The sequence below is a fragment of the Fistularia commersonii genome, chromosome 10, assembly GCF_037954325.1.
Source record: "Fistularia commersonii isolate RoL2024-O1a breed Wild chromosome 10, RoL_Fcom_v1.0, whole genome shotgun sequence".
NCBI classification, from domain to species: Eukaryota; Metazoa; Chordata; class Actinopteri; order Syngnathiformes; family Fistulariidae; genus Fistularia; species Fistularia commersonii.
The window spans coordinates 20,352,086-20,372,668 of record NC_141293.1 but is presented as its reverse complement, the minus strand read 5'-3'; the positions used below and the strand labels follow the sequence as shown (position 1 = coordinate 20,372,668).

The 20,583-nt window shown below is 42.2% G+C and overlaps 2 protein-coding genes across 3 annotated transcripts; one reads left to right on the top strand and one right to left on the bottom strand.

Annotated features, from left to right (window-relative positions):
- Positions 1 to 614: 614 nt before the first annotated feature.
- Positions 615 to 5,140, top strand: nme4 (NME/NM23 nucleoside diphosphate kinase 4). The gene is made up of 5 exons (XM_086154497.1): positions 615 to 934; positions 1,867 to 1,997; positions 2,073 to 2,174; positions 3,539 to 3,651; positions 3,761 to 5,140. The coding sequence occupies exons 1-5, from the start codon at positions 805 to 807 to the stop codon at positions 3,879 to 3,881; spliced, it is 597 nt and encodes a 198-aa protein (XP_086010623.1). The 5' UTR covers positions 615 to 804; the 3' UTR covers positions 3,882 to 5,140.
- Positions 5,141 to 8,951: 3,811 nt separating this feature from the next.
- eps8l1a (EPS8 signaling adaptor L1a) lies at positions 8,952 to 17,897 on the bottom strand. 2 transcript variants are annotated; one of them, XM_086154495.1, is made up of 14 exons: positions 17,728 to 17,897; positions 16,662 to 16,776; positions 16,521 to 16,579; positions 14,711 to 14,843; positions 13,374 to 13,462; positions 13,213 to 13,287; positions 12,984 to 13,132; positions 12,710 to 12,907; positions 11,930 to 12,038; positions 11,737 to 11,856; positions 11,010 to 11,157; positions 10,561 to 10,729; positions 9,615 to 9,747; positions 8,952 to 9,137 (listed from the first exon to the last, which is right to left on the bottom strand). In XM_086154495.1, the coding sequence occupies exons 2-14, from the start codon at positions 16,774 to 16,776 to the stop codon at positions 9,063 to 9,065; spliced, it is 1,572 nt and encodes a 523-aa protein (XP_086010621.1). In that variant the 5' UTR covers positions 17,728 to 17,897; the 3' UTR covers positions 8,952 to 9,062. The 2 variants fall into 2 exon arrangements, with proteins under 2 accessions (XP_086010621.1, XP_086010622.1); XM_086154496.1 differs by lacking the exon at positions 17,728 to 17,897 and adding an exon at positions 17,607 to 17,627.
- Between the last annotated feature and the right edge of the window lie 2,686 nt (positions 17,898 to 20,583).

Genomic DNA, 20,583 nt, shown 5'->3' with positions numbered 1-20,583 from the left:
AATTCCACACGGACAAAACTTCGGTTTAGTCCTCATTTCAAAGTAATATGCAGATGACTTGTTAGAATACAACAAGAAGAGTTTTCCAAGTAGGAAGCATGTTAACTCATCCGATTCTTGAAAGAAAAGCCAGCGGCCGAGGCTGTGAGTCGGTTACAGGTACAATTGTAAAGCACAGCTTCCAGCGAGTCCCGCTGCATGTGATTAGACGTTAGTCATGTGACTGTAAATTGGAGGTTTGTCGGAAAATAACAACAGTCGACTTGATCTGGGTCGACACGAGACACAGTTTACTGACAATCTAACACACAAGCTTGCTTTTTTTCCATTTTAAATGAGAAGCCATAAGCAAAAAAAATCCCGTTAGAAACCCCAACTCATCATTTTTACTCTGACATCTATTTTACAGTGAATGTGTGTTGCACAAGATAAAAATCAGAAATTCTAGACATAAAATCCTGTAATTTCCATCATCTTTTAAAGGGCGCGCCCACAGGCCCTGTGTTCCCATGTCTCTCGGACCTCATTTGGAGGTCATGATGTCATCACTGTCATATTCTTTGAAGGTTGTTCAATTCACAGTGTGTATCTTTGTTCAGAGACTCTTCCGACGGAACACACACACACACACACACACACACACGACCAATCAACCAGAACTCTGGGGGAATTTATAAGAAAAAAAAGAACGGCATCTCCGGCACCGGTGGAGTTAATGTTTGAAACGAAGGGTCAGGGGGCAGACTGGACTGCCTGCAGGGTTCAGGACAGGAGTCGAGCTGTCTTTCACAAAACACTGAGACGATGTTCCAGCTGTGCATCTTTCGTCCGATCTTCTCTGCGACTCGAGTGACATCCTCGAACCTTTGGAAGAGGATCCCGGTCGCGCTGCAGGACGGAGGAAGCAAAACTGCAGGACACCGGAGCACGTCGTGTAAGTTCTCGGGGAGTGGGAGTGGAGATGGTTCTGTTTTTAATGGTCCAACATCGAAAATATCATTGCAATCGCTTTCGGTGCTGAAGTAGAAAAGAAACAGACGTGCGTAAAAGAGGACATGACTTACTTTTTTTTTTTTAATTTGTTTTGACCTCACTGGGTCATCCCGGGAAAACAAGCGCGATTGCCAAACTCGGAAGGGTCGTGAACTTCAAGTAGGTCAGAGGCACGGGAGGGAGTTGAACCGGGAACCGCTCGGTGCGCCGTGCGCGTCCGCCGTGCGTCACGGCGGCGCCGGTACCGGGCTTCTGCTGCAGAGAGACGGTCCGACCCAAGCGCTTGTCCTGGTCACATGGACGCGTAATTGATCGCACGCAGTAGTTGATCAGCGTGCACACGCAGACCCACTCCAGCACCAAACTCCAAACGGAGCATCTCAGATTAGTGTCATAATAGCAGCGAGACAGGCTTCCTCTGAAATATCTGCAAGTGAAAAGGCAGCTCGCTTCTGCTCTGCAAGCGGGTTTGAATATCCGTCAAAACGCGAGAAATTCCTAAATAAACAAATAAACACCTGAGAATTTGCGCTAAAAATACTAAGTTTTTTTTATTTTTATTTTAATAATGTTTATGACAATTTGAAAGTAATGAAAACACGTTTTGAAAAATCGAACATTTGTAGGGACTGCCCAAATCACAAGAAAACTGAAAAAGAAGTCTGAAAATTGCTTTGCAATTTGCCTTCAAACTTGTGATGAAAGGAAAAAGGGCAGTTAAAACCATGACAGTGATTCGTGCACGCATGCATAATAGCAAAATATGACGACTGTCGGCGGGCCTCGGACCCCACGGCGACACAGGTACGGGCCCCAGCCGGGTCTTCCATTTCCCTCCCGGTGACTCAGTGTGGCAATTCTGTGCCGCGGCAGCTCTTCCCGATGTCGGTGAGCGGACCCTCATTGCCGTGAAACCAGACGGGGTTCAGCGACGCCTCGTCGGGCAAATCATTTGCCGTTTTGAGCGGCGAGGCTTCAAGCTCGTGGGCCTGAAAATGCTGAAGGTAAGTCAGTGTGTAAATCCAGCGCTCGGATGTGTTTTGCATGTTCACTGACAGCGTTTTTCTCTTGACGCTCAGGTTCCGGAGGAGCTCCTGTCTCAGCATTACATCCAGCTGACGAAGAAGCCCTTCTACCCCAGCCTGCTTCAGTACATGACCTCAGGCCCCGTGGTTGCCATGGTGAGGGTTAGGGTTACTGAGGGTTGTTCACTGAGGTTTAGGTTTTTGTTTTTTTTTAACTACACTAGAATTAAACTGTACTAAAATCTTCCAATTTTCACAGACATTTGAACCCCCCCAAATCATTTATGCCATCCCTTATCTAACCTTTTCAACAGCCACATTATGTCACTGATGTTTGATTTTTGCCCTGTAGCTGGAAGTGCACTCGGCTGTTTCATTTGTAATACCGGTACTTCAAATGAAAACAGGTGAAAGTTGTGTGGCCAAAGAGGCCCCATGCTGTCTATGTTTGAGTCTCGATGCCACGAGCAAAACCTATTCAACCGCCGATCAATGAAGGGGACCTGTGATCCGTGGCTGGCCGAGGGGGGCGTCCATCGGATGGGGGGCATTCAATCAGAGAAGGAAATGGGATAGTTATTTAAACTTTTGGAGGTTCAACGCTCTGCAGAGGCAGTTGTTAGCCTTTTATTCCTTATCCCTATGTAAGCTATCTGTCTAGAGAAAATGGAGGAAAATGGTTTCCTCTCATCATAACTCATCTTTTCTTCAGCTTTTTTCATCTAGGTTAGTTTTTTTTGTCTTTTTACCTCCTCAAGTCTGTGAATATCTCCAGAACAGGTGCAACCACGGTTCCCTTTAAGCCGCGCGTTTGCGCAGTCGCGCACTGCTCCGACGTTCTCCGCAGACGACAAAGCTGAACTGTAAATAAGTTAAACAGATTTATATTCTTTGCAGCTCAGCTTGAATATTATTTTGGAAGGGAGTATAGATTTGCTGTGCGCGTAGAACGCTGGAGCGGCTTAGAGGGAACAGCGGCCGCACCTGTTCTAGAGCTATTCAGGAAACAGGGATTGCGACTGTTTTTTATTGGTTTATTGGTGATATTTAATGAAATAGCGGGATGCAGGATGTTTCTGACACTCAACAGATTTCTGCTTATAATCGCATTCTCAGTCGCAAGCTGTGAATTGTCCTTTTCAAAGATTAAATTGATAAAAAATGTATCTGTGGTCTGCCGGATCACAGGAACGGTTGACCTGTAATAAGCACTGAAAAAGAGCTGATGTAAAAATTGAGGTCGTTCAGGTGTTTTGTGACAAGTGGTATAAAAGAAGTAAATCAGTCAGATTTTTTAAATTTTTTTTATTAAAATCGGATTAAAGTCCCCTGTGTTGAAATATATTCAAAAGGTTTTCCTTTCTCGTAGTATTTCTCAGTATACTAGGCCTATACTCGAGTCTTCGGGGCATCGGCGGACCTCTGCGCCACTGCCTGTGAAAACTCAGGCTCTGGCGCCGTCTCACATTTGAAAGATAATCAGCGGCTTCTGAATGCAGGCTGGTCGCATTTCTCCTCAGGTGTGGGAAGGATTCAACGTGGTCCAGACATCTCGCGTCATGGTGGGACACACAAACCCGGCAGAGGCCCAGGCAGGGACGGTGCGGGGAGACTTCAGCTTCCACGTCAGCAGGTGAACACTTGGTTTGAAGACAGAATCTTTAAAAATCAACATTTGCCGGGCGACCGTGTAGCCGTCAGTTGCAGGGTTCTAGCATTCTGTCACGTGGTGTGACTTTCAGGAACGTGATCCATGCCAGCGACTCACTGGAAGGAGCTCGCAGGGAGATCCAGCTGTGGTTTCACGATAAGGAACTGGTGAACTGGAATTGTATTGACCAGAGCATCACTTATGAGGAGTAAAGATGTCGTGAGGGTCGTGTACGGGGCCTCAGATTACCCTCTCGTGCGCTCGGCCATATATCATTGATTCAGTTTCTTTCGAAGGAAGAAAGGAAAAGCAATATGTTTGTAAGCAATCGCCTGAATCAAGTACCCTTGGGGAAGGGTACTGGAATGTCACAATGTGAAAATTCCTCAAAATGTGGTATCAACATTTTCCTAAAATAGTGGTGACAATGCTAAAATTGATCATGAAGATTGACGTCACAAAAGAAATAGATCTAAACGAAAATGGAAACTCTATAATCATGATTAATGTGCTCCTATAAAACATTGCACTTTTAATCCAGTGCCTGTCCTGTTTGCTGCTCGGGGCCTCCAGAATCCCGGCTGACCTCCTCGGTCCCTAACCCCAACCCTAACCCTAATCTTAACCATAACCCCAACCCTAACCCTAACCTTTACCCCAACCCCAACCATAACCATAACCATAACCATAACCCCAACCCCAACCCTAACCCTAACCCTAACCTTAACCCCAACCCTCCACGGTCCCTAACCCCAACCCCAACCCCAACCCTAACCCTAACCCCAACCCTAACCCTAACCTTAACCATAACCCCAACCCTAACCCTAACCTTTACCCCAACCCCAACCATAACCCCAACCCTCCACGGTCCCTAACCCTAACCCAACCCTAACCCCAACCCTAACGGATGCCGTCCATCTGTGGTGCTATTGAATCACGTAACTACGTGTTAATTCACTTCTAATTATGCAGTCTCGTCAGTTCAAGTGACATTGGAAGGTAAATCAGAACAGATATGCTCTGTCCTTGAATTAAAGGTGAAACATACATATGTTTATGTATATGCTTGTGCCTCAAGACATCAGAATGTATTTCGACAAAAGCTTAATTTGTTTTCGTTTATACTTTTATTCAAATTCGTTCTTTCTCTTATCTCAGAGTTGGATGTGCAATAATTCATTTGACTTGTTACAAAGAATACATGTTACTTTCCTTCTCTAAATAAATCTAAATACTACTGTAAATACTGTAATGTCATGAGTAAAACAGCCACACACACATATACGCACATAATAACAATTATATTAAGTGGGAATCATGCAAGAAAAAGATCGTGACATTTTTCCTGAGTGTAAAGTATTAATATTGTGAGAAAATTGTCATGCTGCTGGAATACATCGTATTCCAACGTCGTATTCCAACGACATATTCCAACATTGTATTCCAGCAACGGAATAACCCAAACCCTAACCCGAACCCATCATTAAGTCATTCGATCAAAGCTGCAATTTGACGCCATCATTCTCACACTATTAAGACCTTATTTTCATGTTATTGTGCCTCCATCCTTGCATGATTGTAGTTTATTTTGCATGATCTTGTTACTTAATTCTCTTTCTACTACTTCTTTGTTATTTTAATTTAAAATCTGAAAAAGATTTTCAGTAAATGAAAATAATATATACCTTTGTATTTTTTTGCGTGAGCAAACTTTATGCGAAGAATGATTGCTTCCCACAGTAGGGTTATTCCAGTAGTGAGTAGCTTCATCAAATGTTCATCCAAATGTCTCGAGCAGGAAAAAAAATGCAACTAGCCACTAGCTCTGGACAACGTTTGAAATATTGTATTTCTTCAAGCTCTAAGGGAATGTTTAATAAAGTGCTGTTTTTTAACTTAATTGAACAAATTGTATGTTCATTTGGAAGAGACTTGAAGCCGTTTTATTGTTATGAATCAGAAAAAAACAATTCAATAAAGAAATTGTTGTTTACTCCGATTATTTCTCTTATGTCTTTCTTAAACAGTTCTTTCTCGGCGAGGTGTTGATGTTATCGAGACTCTCAAAATGCCAGTGACGGTTTGATCAGACATCACAATAATAATTACTTGTCAGGTCAATTCAGGTCAGATATTATTTTGATCGTGCCAAATTGCATCGTTGTCTCATGATACTTTCCAGGTAGAGCTCATCCGGACCGCACTATTTAAAACGACTCCAGATGCTGCAAAAAGCTGTCTGGAAGCAGCACACCTCAGACATAACCTGTTTTCCCTTCCCTCCCCTAGCAGGAGGTACAGGTCACTGTACGGCAGCGCGACCAGACATGGAAACGGCTTTTTTTGCACAAGACGCCACACGACTGAACACGTAATCTACACAACACCTTACACACTATATCACACACTAGCAACAACATCAGTACCTAATCATCACTTTATTTATTGTCTTTTTCATCAAAGAACCTAATTTTTGCACCACCTCACTGACCACATTACTCACGGGGCTCATCCCCTTATTACATACTCAGACATTGCCCTCTGCACTTTGCATTTCGTGTTGTGTAAAATGTTCTTGCCCGGCGATTGTTTGCCTCCGTGTCAGTACGAGGTGAACCTGTTCACCGCAGCCACACTCCTTGTGCGGGGGATCACACTTGTTCAATAAAGCTGATTCTGATTGTGAAATAGAAAGCAATAGTGTGATCGAGACACAGTCAAATTTAAAATGGCTAAACGTGAAATTTTAAAAGAATAATTTTGAGCCGCAGACTCAACACTCTCATCTCTTTTATTTTTATTTCAGAATAACATCAATGAACTGTTGGTCATGAAAGTCAGACAAACCCTAAAACAAAGAAACACACAGTAAAACACATTTTAAAATGTGATTTTGATACAAGGTATTTGATCAGGGTTAGGGTTAGGGTTAGGGTTAATTATTTTTATGAATAATTGATAGTGTTAATTGGTATTAATATTGTCAATATTATGGATGGCTCTATTGATTAATTTGTTACTGGTCAGTTACTGGTCAGCTCACTTGAAATCCTACTTGTCTATAAATATAAAAGTATTTATGCATCTAGTTTATAGAAACAGTCACATCTGTGTTTTCGTGAGGAAATATTTTTGGTGAAATCATCCACTAAGTCTGGGAATACAAAATAAATACATGAATTGAAAGAAAAAGTTTGATGTCATGTTGGAAGAGAATGGGGATGTGCTTGTTTTTGCTGACAGATGCCCTGATACTGTACGAGACATATTTTACAGCATAACAGTTACATCAGATTATTAAGCGGTTTATTTTTGCCCACATTAAAGAATCACATGGAGTCAGCCGAGGAGCTGAGGGTTGTAGAACTAATCAAAACATCCTTCGAATGAAGCTCCCAAATGGTCATTGTCGTACCTTGAGACAAAGCTAATTTTGTTCTAAGCAGGTTGAACTGCGTTCATTGATGAATAAATGTTTACGTGTTTTTTTATCTTGTCCAAATAACTACTGGGACCCTTGCGTTTATACCGACTGCCACTGTTTGCTTCTTCTGCTACCAGTGGGCATGAGAAACATCTTGAAAAAAATGATGCTAAAGAAATAGAGAATCTCAAAATACAAACAAGATTGCAGGTTGGCACAGCGGCCAGGCGCTTTTGCCTCACAGCGAGAAGATCCCTGGATCCTCCAACAGGGGCCTTTTTGTGCGGAGTGTGTATGTTCTCTCTGCATCTGCATGGGTTTCCACCGGATTCTCCGATTTCCTCCAAAGCAGAGGGTTCACCGGAGTCCTTCCGCTGCCCAGTTGTGTGAATGGGAGAGTGAATGGTTGCTCGTCTCTATGTGTGGCGCTGCGGTCCAGGACGAACCCTGCCTCTCGCCCAGTGACACTTGGAATAGGATCCAGCTTCCCTGCGGCCTGGAATGCATGATAAGAGGCACAGATAATAAATGAATGAACATACAAGCTCCCTGGCATGAGATAGAGACTGTGTGTATGCGGCAAATTAAATATACAAGAATGGAAATCAATGCAAAATTTGAAAAACAAAAAGGTTGGTTTCTGGAAACAATAACGCAAGTTTCTTGTCACTTAGAAGCAGACTCTAAAACATTTACAGCAAATACGATTTCACGAGTCAAATAGTTTTAGAAGCTCTTTTGTTAGAGAACAATAAAATAAAATAAAAACCATCATGATTATTGTATTTGTTTTTATCAATTATATCATTACTGGTATTCCTCTTTACAGTGGAATGAGGATTAAGTATTCGGTAAGTACTCGGTATGGTGGTGATGTCGATTTGCTGTGGCGACGCCTGAAGGGGCAATCTGAGAAAGAAAAGGAAAAGAAGAAGAGGGTAAAGAGGTGTATTTCCATTAGAGTTGTTACAGCCGGCGCGCGGCCCCCCTTTCTGTTTCTGAAATGGTCATGCAGGAGTTCCGTGTTGTCACTCAGAACCCCTGAAGTCGGTCTACTGCGGCCGACGTCTGTAAAGGCAGTTACGGTCATTCAAGACGGTGGCGGTCGTGCAGCAGGCCAAGGTGTGGCTCCAACTCGTCATGCAGGTGTTCGGTGCCAATGGAGAGCCTGAAGCCAGTGGCTGTGTGCTGGTCCTGCTCAGGATGGCTGACGTGCAGCGCGGCAAGGGAGGAACGCCTGTGGTTTGCCAGGGTGTCGGAGCCGCTCACTCTGTTTCTCTTCCCGTTTCAGGTAGCGCAGTGTTTGTTTCCCTTCCTGTTGTTCTACCTGCAGACACCGAGGTGGTGCTCATTCTCCTGATGAAGACCCCCCCCTGGTGTTTTTATGCCTTTCCTTGATTTTGCTGCCCCTTTTTCCTTCATTGTAACTCTGCGCCTTTTCCAGGCTTCATAATAAATAGTTTCATTTAATACAATTACACGTTGCTTCTCCGAGCAAGGGATATCGCCAAAGCGTTTCCATTGGTCAACATTTGAAGGCACAAAGTCATATTTAAATGTATCTAAATATTATACTGAACCAAAGCAAAAGTAACATGCTATGGCTTTTTTTTCCATAATGCCCTATCACTGATTTCCTTTGAACAATTTTTGGCTATAGTTTTGTTTTGAAACAGTCCAATTTGTGTCTGGTACTTTCTGAGATTGAGTCCAAATCATAATAAATGTAATACATGCAGTTTCTGATTAAATCTTCAGAACTTTCCCCAAAAAGGACCTTGACAGTCCATTACCTTTAATCGGCTCATCGCTTGATTGATTCATAGAAGTAACAGAATTCCAAAACAATGAAAATAAGTCAGGTTTATTTCCCTCCAGCTTTATTTGTTGATGCATCCCAAGACATGTCAGGGGAAACCTTCTGAGTGGGCCGGAGTTCACGAGCGTCTGCGGAGCCATGGGACTTCGTCTACACGGCTCCCTGGTCCACCTTCAGCTTTTGCCTCTGCATCACCGTCTCCAGCTCTGTGAATTTGTGCTCATCCTGCGGAAAAACACCAGGCAAAGAAAGGGACTGAGTTGGCCAGTGTGGAAAGATATTCCAAATGTAGCCTCCCCAACTATATTTAACCTGCTCTTTAAATAGCACGCACTTATCTTACAACGCACCCTTTGAATAGCAGTTATTCGATATCAGACCGAGCGATCTTCAACTGAAACTAAAATGAACAAAGGCTGACCAGGGTCAATGCAGGTCAGTAAAATGATGTGAATCATGATAAGAGTCAATGTTTGGCAAAGAAGCTGGTCAAAATCAAAACAAAAAACCATGCCACCCTTGAACACAAACTAACCTGCACACACCTTTATCACACAGACCTGAGCAAAAACCAATGCAACCCCCCCCACCCCCCGGCCCAACTGTATATAAATCCTACTCCAAAGATGAAATGTGTTTTGTTTTTGTTTTTTTATCAAGGGCATATACTTTCAGTGGTCTTGAAGTGACCAACACACCAACCTGGAGGAGCGCCTTCTGCACCATGATCTGGCTGTAAACCCTCCCACCTTCCTGCGGCAACACAGCCAGAAACTCGCTCTTATTCAGGGAGAAAAGCTGCGCTCCATTTAAAATACCCAGATCCTTGACTGTCCTGACAGAGGGGGGAAAGAGCAACAGTCAGACTCAATCATTTGGGGTTTCATCACCAAAAAGCATTTCTATCAAATAGAGGAATCCAGTCGCTGAGGGGGAACTAATGCGCAAAAAAACTCAATTTATTTCTTTTATTTGGACGATTCATGTCACATTTTTAATTCCATGGGCACTGACTTCCTCCTTTTTCATAGAAACTCGGGAATTGTGACAAGGAAGTAATACAGACACTGGAGGGCGCTGTTGGTATATTATTAAATCAATCAATCTCCAACAAACAGATTTGAGGGCACAGATTGTGGGGAGTGTGATGCTCCTGGATTATGATTATTATTATTATTAATTCCGCAGCAGCTGCAACTACTTCTAATAATACGAATAATAATTGAAAACCCTGCCATTCATCCTTTGAACCAGTCAGCCTTTTCGCACTTCAAATTGCATCAACAGAGATGCAAATTCATGGATTGTAAAGCAGTGAAACCGAGCGTTCTAGGAGTTTAACATGTATTTTTGGAAGCTGAATATAACTTTACATAATTTGAACAGGTTTTTTAGATATAAAAATATGAAAAACTATGTGTAAAAATTGCTGGGGTTTGAGGGGCGACTGATCGAAAAATTCGAAAAGGAAAATTGCCTACATTTAAAAAAAAAAAAAAGAATTATAATAATGAAATAATTGACACTGACTAGTGCTGAAATTTAGAAGTGAATCTCCTGTTTTTTACCCACATAAAAATAATCTTGTGAAATAGTACAAATAGTAATCATCCGGTGTTCAGCGTTTCCTTGGCGTGTCGGCACTCACTGCTGACTGAAGCCCTTGGAGGTCAGCCAGGTCACCACCTCCGGGGGCTGAGAGTGGTAGTTGAGGAGATGGGGAGCGCCGCCGGCGCGTTGCAGCGCCGCCGGCCGCGCCGTGCCCGAGCTTCTTCTCCTCGCCAGTCGCTGGAGAAGCTCGTCGTTCATCATCAGCACTGCAAAAATACAGGACGTCTATTGTGCGTGCATTTGTGGGCCACAATGAAGTATCACGGAATCAAAAGTTCTTGTGTCTCGTGGAAAATGCCAAAGCGTCGCTAATGTCCCCGACTGGACGTCGGGTTTTAGTAGCACATCTGCATGAAGACTTCATGGACCGGTGCTCTTTTCTCCCAGCAGTACCGCACCTTCGTGTCTTTGCTCTCGTGATATGTACGGCATAAATGTGTTGGTATGTGCGGGAGGAAACAGAAGCCACTGGACGTGTCTTGTCACCTCGGTCAGTTTCGTCTCCCTGCCTCGGCGTGGAAGGAATCGCCGCGCTCAGACGTCCCTCGGTCGGGCTCATCGCGGTTGGACTTTTCACGTCCGGACTCGTGGAGGCAAATGTAAAGTACTTTGACTGAGGCGTGATGGGCGATATCTGCATTTGGAAGAACAGACATGAACCAGAATGTTCCCGCAGATCGGTGACTGTTACCTGATGTTTAACCGGTTAATTACCATTGGAGGTTGGTAGGTTATTAGCTGGTGAGTTGCTTAAAAAACCTATGTGACAGCTTTGGCTGCTTGAGCTAAGGCTAAAGTGCAATTCTGTTAGCCTGTGTTGGACTGCTGTTAACTTTTAATAAGTTTTATCATCTGTTGGGGTCCAATAAAATATATTCCAAAATTGACTAAATGTTAACCTGTTTCTGCTGTTTTTTTAGGCATTTTTAGCTGCCATAAACACAATTAAGCTTGTGTTATCACTCATCCACATTATCGATTAGCCATTGTTAGCTAATTTTCATGCTGTTTTAGCACGTCTCCGGGACGTTCACAGGTTGGCGGGAAACAAAAGGGGATAATTAAACATTCTCATATAGTCCCGTGATGACATTCTGAAATATTGAATATATTCACGTAGCCGTAAATGACATTTTTCTTTATTTTCCTCACTTTTATTGTGGCCTCCCGCTCTGTTGCACGGACTACACCTACTGTGGACCTGCTTACATACCGCTGGACTTTCTCCTGTGCTACCCAGTGCAGACAGGGGCTCCAATATGTTACTGGGAACAAATCCTATCTGGTCAAAGCGATTCCTGCACTTCCACCATCTCTTGGATGATTCAATGACCTGAAGAGAGATTAGCGATTAGGACATTTGTGACTTTGCTCTTATACATGCACAACATGTAAAGGTGTTGTACCTCCAGTGTTTCACCCTGCAGCACGGAGAGTTCACTGCTGTTTCTCGCCACAAAGTCATAACTGCAGCAGAAAAGTTTCTCGCTCTCAGGTGGAAGCGCGCCCCCCTCTCTGAAAAAGAAAACATGCAACACGCAAAGTGACTGAGAAGAATGAAGTGCAGTCAGATTCCAGTCTTTATGGGACGCCGTCATACGGAATTACCTTCTCACTTTGTATTCATCTAATAGGTCAGTTGCAGCAAACACTACGTGTATGATGTTTTCAGATCAGTCTTGGAAAAAACTTCCATGACAGGTATTGTTTTAATCGTAATATGTTAATCATATATTTAAGAATTGTCATATCTGTTCATCAATCTCGACTATATAATAATTTTCTTGTTGCTTTTTCAGGGAAGTCATCATTCATCACAAAAATCACTTATGACACATAAGATTATATTTTTATATACAAATTATAATTCTGCAGATTATATTATTTTTTTTTGGAAGAAGAGCAAATGAAATGCTAAAATTCAACAAGAAATCACCCAAATCATCTCAATTAAACCGTCTATAAGAAGAGCAATGGACATATAAAAGAAATGGTATCAAACATTAAATCAGACACTGCTAGGTTACTGGTACTTACAGGTCATTTTGCACATCTTAGCCTATATTAATATGAAATGAAGGCCTCTAATTTATTTCTGTGAAAAATTTGATATGATATTCAAAGACCTGTAGATACTCAGCCATGAATCCGTGTCTCCTGCAACCGTTCTTGCCCTCCAGACTTACTCATGGTCCTCTGCCTCTGCTGGGAGTCGGGCTCGACCCCGTGGATGCTGCTGCTCCAGACCTTTGCTCAGAGCATCCAGTTTGTGCTGCAGCGCAATGGGATCGTCCAATGGCTGTGCGGAGGAGTCCATTGCTCCAGGCTGCCATCCATCCAAGAAGACGGGTGAGTATGGAGAAACAGACATGTTGAGCTGTGAACTGGGAGAAACAGCGGCGCTGTCAGGGCGACCGAGACACTCCCAAGTTGAGATTTATAACTTGAACACGGACAGACCAAGAGGAAGTCCAGTTGGGCCCCAAAGACGTCCAGAGGTCTTTTTCCTCATCAGTTAGATGCTGCTGGAGCAAAGAAATCGCACCTCGGGTCAGAGCAGGACTGACCACTGATGCTGCGAGCGCCGGACCTCCGGTCGTTTTCACCATCTGGGTCAGAGGCGGGAACTTCCGTCAGTGTCGGTGCGAGAGAAAGGAAGGAAGGAGAGGGAAATCTTTGAGGGACTTACCAGACTGAGGGGGACGAAGATGTGATGCAGCAGCTCCGGCGCGTCAGGCTCTGAAATGGATGTCTTGAGGCGGTCCTGAGCAAACCAGGGTTCACAGATTTAATTGTTGCTCTTGAACTTATTTGTGCAGAATAAGGTGGGCTTTCAGAGCCTTATCTCACCAGCAGACTGAGGGAGTATTTGGTTTTTTGAAAGAGATCCGTAAATTCCTCTTCTGATGGAGGGCAGGCTTTCATGGCCACCAAAGAATCTGCAGAGAAGAGAAAGGCACAATCACCGCTCTGACCAGGCAAACATTAGTTTCCGCAATAAACACGTGCTCTTGCCTCGGCCCAGCTGGGTGGAAAGCTGAAATAAAATGTGCGTCAATGTGGATATTTTTCAAAAATTGGCAAATGAGGCGTGTTCATTGGAGCAGTACGTTACAGTGTATTATAACACACCTTAACAAGATGTACGACTGATGACAGCATGAAGGGACAACAAAAAAAAGATGTGTGAAAAGAGCAGATCCAGAACTTTTCAGTGAATATAGAATTAAATCACAATTTTTATTCTTCATAAATCAACTACAGAAGGTATTTTTTGTCACATGGTATTTCCATGCTGGTTCTACATGTGATATAGGAGTGGGCTGGATTATCAGAGTAGGTGTTTTCACACTTGCCTTCCCCTCTTGTTTCTGCATAATTCACAATATTAATGGACATTTCTTAGATCACATAAGTTGTTGAGTTTGAATATAAATTTCAAGGCTTCAGTTCTGTGTTCAGCGAGACCATGATTTAAAAACTTTGTTTTTGACTTGCTTTCTTGCATTCCCTTATTTTTAAAATAACAATGATTTGAGTTGTTTGAAATGAAATAGGCAGGAAACATCAGTAGGGACACGTCTAGATTCTAGTGATAAAAACGTACGAAATGTATCCAATTCAAACAGGAAGATGAACGAGTCACTTTACCTTGGATGGTTTTGTAAATGAACCAGCAACAAAGGTGGGTCTGCTGACCAATATTTGTCCACTTAAGCAAATAATACATTTACTAATCCTGATTTCGGGTCACACAGACCTATCATGCAGTCTGGCTCTTGTTGCCAGGCCATCACCGATGGTCAAACTCAGAAATCTGCTTCAGATAAACAACAAATGACTGTAAAGTTGTTCAAGCAAGAGATCTACTAAACATAAATAAATCACCCAAAGAAGCAGCAGAAACTGTACATATATTACATAACTTTACATAACTGTACAAAACTTTTGAAATGTCCCCTTTTTCAGCTGAATATCGTATGCAAATATGAAATGAATCAACTTTAAAAACAGACCAGGGAGAGATCCTACAATTTGGGTTTAGCGCCTTAAAAGGTTGAGACTCCTAAATTTCACCACATTGTTCTGGGTTAGGGTTAGGGTTAGGGTTAGGGTTAGGGTTAGGGTTAGGGTTAGGGTAGGCGCACAGATTCACTTGATTCACAGCCGGGTTGTTAAAATCTCACCCTCTTTATCTTCCTTCCTCTTGCTCTTCTTGTTTCTACTCTTCTTCTGGTTGAGGATGCTCTGGGCTTCGGCCGTCTGCTGCAAACGCACCATGAATCGCTCCACGTCATCGAAGCAGTGGTTGAGGATTTCCTGATGAAGGTTTGACACAGTCACTGCAGCCATTTCAGACATTTGCAGCTGAGCATGCAACACTAACAGGAAGAGTGGCGTGCTATCAAGTGCAGTCACATAAGTTCGTCTTCAGCGAATTTTTATGTGAAGTCATCTTTTCCAGCATCACATTTGGCAAAGCATCGTTCATTTAAGGTGTAATTATACGCCGCACTATTTACCAGCAAGTGTACACTATAATCTTATATGTTCTTATACGTACTGTACATAGCGTCGCCTTCCAACAATAATCGTCCGAGTCATTTATTTAAAGTTTTCCAGAAAACACAAAAATGGTGCTCTATGTTGAATAAGGAGTTGACTTTGTCAAGTCAAAAAAAAGACAAAATGTGAGCAGTTGTTTCAGGCAGGTGACGCTACTCGTTATGTACTCCGACACGTGGTTTCCAACTATTCGACTTATTGTCCTTGTTGCACTAAGATATTCAAAAAATGCATCTTTGTCTTTGCATTGACTGTGTTCGGCAGCCTGTCCAAGTAAGGATGGGTTGTAAAGCCAGAGCTGATTTCCCTAAAAAGGTACTGTCTTTAATTCTCTATTTGTGTCAGAGTTCACGTGTTGCGAGAGATGTGGTAGGGTATGTAGTGAGACAGTATAAATTAAGGAAATAGAGTATCTGTTTATACAAAACTCAATATTTACTCATTATCCCAAGTCTTCAATTATTTTTCTCACCAAATGCTCCAGGCTTATTAGAGGCAGCAGTATTGCAGTTCATCACAGTGACAGAGCTCCTCTGCTCTGAATCGGACTGGACACGTGAGGTAAAACTGCAGGGATGTTTATTCAAACCGGCAGCATGGACGAAGGCCGACTGGTTTTTGCATCATACCGATCATCGCCTTACATTTGACCGTCAATTCCCGTTTTTTCTTCTTTTTTATTACCCTTCTTACATGTGAGCATATCTCTCCTCTGTCTGATCAGTTGACTTAGACGCTTCCATCAAAACTCACCACACAACTAATCTCTGCAGTCAAGTCTCACATTTCTGGCTTCACAGTCGTGGCAAAAGTCTACAGCAAACTTCTGCCAATAATCCACCGCCTCCACACACACCGACACACACACACACACACACATACACACACACACACACACACACACACACACACACACACACACACACACACACACACACACACACACACACACACACACACACAACCCAAGACAAAGACTGCTTTGATAAAAAGCTGATAACAAGCAGTTTGACCCCAAAAGACACAATTAGAAAATAGGCTTCATTTTACGCGAGTCTGCAGCCTCAAAGCGGGCTTATCAAAATGGTTGCAAGTAGACATTTGCAGGGTGAACTAAATGTCTTAAATGTGACATCTTCTCTCCTCCTGTATTTCCTATATGTATTATTTTACTCCACTCTAAAACACAAAGTATTTTTTCTTGTCTTTGCATTCAGGTTCAATGGGTTGCGGAGGAATTTCTCATAAGGCAGACATTCTTCTTCACTCCTGACGTCGTTGCTCAGGTATACGAAAATTGTCTGGTATTTCATTCATACTTTGCCTCCTATAAACACTGACTGTCATCACATTTGGCTTTCAGATCTTCTTTCGTCATTCTTAAAAACCCACAGAACACCCAGACAGAGAAGACAACTGAAATGTTCATACCACTTCTCTCTCTGCGTTCAACAGAGACGTGTGTTTGGACGCCACGCCGGAGCCGTTCTCTGCACAAGAACAAAGGTGATGAGAAACACATCCCGGTGGCAACAGACACACACGTACACACACTTGGGTAGATGAATGTACCTTTGAAAGATTCTGTGTGGGAGGACAGGCCCAGAGATGGAGGACGCTCTCCAGGAATCAACATGACCTTCACACCCGAGGGCTTCCTCTGGACCGCCGGAGGAGTCCTCGACATCTGCGAGGGTGTCGACACATTCGGATAAGCTCGTAGCTCTGTTCTCCCTTCTTTCGAAATGTGTGTCATCTAACACAAGCAGAACCGATGGGTAATTTTCATCATATTTCGTATGTGCTGTTTAACTGACTTTTCCTAAATGTGTTTCGCTCTAAATGCATCCAGCAATTGTTTTTTTTTGACTATGAGACTGACTGTGAATGAATCAATGAAATAATTTACTATGCAATAATATGCAGCGCATAGAAAGGATTGGCTTTATTGGACACCATCAATTTCAGATCTATCTATCTATCTATCTATCTATCTATCTATCTATCTATCTATCTATCTATCTATCTATCTATCTATCTATCTATCTATCTATCTATCTATCTATCTATCTATCTATCGATATGACATGATTATGTTTTATCTATCTAAAACACAGTGTTGTTTGGTCCATGATGTTTTTTAAAAAGGTTTATATGAGTTATATGAGGGGGATCCCAAGAATTCGGAATATTTGCACACACACTCTCAAGGCTGACAGATACACACTACAGGAAAAAACGCTGTCACTGTACACTAATGGTTGAACTGCAAATGTGCGAGAAAATAGGACACATTGAATATAATAATTTTAACGTTTCACTTTTGTAGTTCCTGAGTTGTTCTTCCTTTAGCCAATTATCTAAAGCATTGTGTCAAGTATTTCACGTAACGCAAAGCATGATGTCAAAGCTGTGGAGGTAGTTACAACACACATGTACAACATGATATGTATCTATTTCACTAAATGGAAGGAGCCTAAAAATTTGTCTTATAAAATGGCAGGTGCAATGTCACACCTGCCGTTCCAGCGGCGCTGGTATTTATACCCGTCCACTCCTCCCCTCTGCCCTCTCAAACTCTCAAACACATGCTCTCGATATTTACACAGATATCGCACACGTACATTCATCACCCTACCTTGATAAGTCCGAGAGACAGAAGACCTGTGCCGATCTGTGCGTCGACTGAGCCGAGCTGTTTACACGACTCGCCTTCTTCAAATATGCAGGAACGAGAAAAACGGGTCTGTCTTTCTCTTTGCCATTAACGTGTGTTTTCACTCTTTGTGACGCTCTCTGTTTCTCCCAGTCTAACTTTCCCCTCCAATCTGCTTATTGCATCGTCCTTGCGTCTGACTTGTGCACGTGGCATCCACAACACATGCCATTCCAGAAATATGTTACGGTCTTCTTAGAACTCCAGGTAACCAAATCACTGATACCACACCTGAGCTGAGATGAGCTTATGTTTAAAATGTTAAAAATATCCAGCATATGTACAAAATGAAATATTTTATTGAATCTCTGTAGACATTAAGCCTTTTCAAGTATGACCCTTCTTTGTACACACACCCTTTCCAACTCACAGTATTAGTAGTAATAGTATTTCACATTGCTGTCTCATGGACTCATATCTGTGTGTGTGTGTGTGTGTGTGTGTGTGTGTGTGTGTGTGTGTTTTGGGGGGGTTTCCATTCCATTCATTTTTATTTTCATGTGGCATTTTGAGGTGATTTGAAGTTGTTGGCAATTTTGAATCATTTCCATATCATTTTCGGAGGATGGTAAGGTTTCTTTTTCAGGTTGTTGCCATGCGTCTACACTCACATTATTTCATTTTCAGTTCAGTCCAATTCAACATACTTTTCTTTTTTGACTTTTTCATTTGTCATCTCATAGGTCCCGGCATCCCTTGCGACCCTGAGTGCAGGATAAGCGGCAGATGATGAATGGATGGATGGATGGATGGAAGGGTTTATCATCTATGAACTCTGAGGAATTATCTTAACATTTGCCCTAATTTCATTTATTTATTTATTTGTGTACTTTTTATTTATCCAGAGATTTTTGCATGTCTTTTTTATTACCTAAATGAGAAAGTACATTTGATAAGAAAAACTCCACCTGTGTGGTCCAGTAATGAGCCGTGCAGATCAAGAGTTGATTGGTGGAGATGACAGTGTCACTATTTCTGAGTGTGATGAAGAGGTAAACAGTGACCCCAGCAGGTCCTCACGTGCACAAAGTAGACTTTGCTTCCTCGTTCTTCTGTCTAGTAGCTTCAGCTCCAAACAAATACATTTATGATTCTGCTATTATCGAGTCCACACGGGTCGGCGTGGCGCTGCAGGTCGAGCGACCGTCTCTGGAAGCCAACATTCCCGGTCGGATTCTGAGCTCCTCGTCTGGTGTCCAAGTGATGCTGAGCGACACGCAGACGCCCTCGCTGCTCCCTGCAGCCTGCAGCTCACGGTTCATCCACGATGGCTTCATTGCAGAGAACCAATTTCCCCATGGGGATTAATGAAGGATAAATTATTATTATTACTATATCCATGATCTTAGTGTCTATGATAGTGACAATTTTGACAAAAATGACCTTCTTTAACTCTTTCTTTTCACTACAACTGGACCAATGTATGGTATATAATAAAACGGAATAGAGGTTTTATTCTCATTATATCAGCTTCTTCTTGTTCTTCTTCTTTCAGCTTTTCCGTCCAGGGGCCGCCACAGTGCATCGGCCTTCTCCGTCTAACTACTCTCATGAGATCAACACAGTGCATCGACATGATGAAATTCAAGGTGCTTTTCAGGTGACTGTAAAACTCCTGATGTACAACACACACAATGATGAAGGATGAAGAGAAACAGTATTTTTTTAATTTTTCCCATATGAAATGTACACTTGAATCAATACACACACACACACACACATATATATATATATATATATATATATATATATATATATACACAATATATATATTGTATATATATTATATATTGTATATATATATATATATATATAGTTTTATATATATATATATATATATATATAGTTCAACATCAGGTTTGCTGTCACCAAACATCAGTGACAGCGTTTTTCCTGTAGTGTGTATCTGTCAGCCTTGAGAGTGTGTGTGCAAATATTCCGAATTCTTGGGATCCCCCTCATATAACTCATATAAACCTTTTTAAAAAACATTATGGACCACACAACACTGTGTTTTAGATAGATAAAACATAATCATGTCATATATATATATATATATATATATATATATACCCCCTATTGGGTTGAGTGGTCACTTCTGACTTCTGACTACTGGTACTTCAGACCTTCAGTGACTGAATTGCACTTTTTGTAAGTCGCTTAGGATAAAAGTGTCTGCCAAATAACTGCAATTTAATGTAATGTAAGGAACTCTGCCTTAGAAAGGCAAAATACATTTTAATACATTAAAATACATTTTAAATGAGTTTTTGATTTTTTTAACTTTTCGCATTGTCCATTTTGAGGCTTTTTGTATTTAGTCTGTCCAAGTAAGCATTTTGAATTGTTTTTTTTCTACTGTTATTCAGTTTTACATCGTGTTTTGAATGTTCTCATTGCAAAAAGAATAGATTTCGGTAATATTGTATTATTGTCGCCGAGTTCAGCCACACTAGTTACTACACGGCTTGCCGCTGCACATTCTTGCCTCTCGTTCACCTCGTGATTTGCTTACATTCAGCCAACAGGTGGTCGAGGAAGTAAATTTGAACGCTAACATACTGAGATCAGCTGTGCAGCAACCATGACTGACATTCCACCTCACTGTAAATCATCCTTCACTCTCTCTCTCGTGCACGGCGGGATCAGCTTCAGGACCTTGTCAGAAGGCCACGGCCCGGTGGCTGCAGGGATGACATGTGTTTGCATTAAATCCAGCGCTTGGCTTCACTGGAATGCGATCGCTCCAGAAAAGAATGAGCCCGTCCACCATATGTT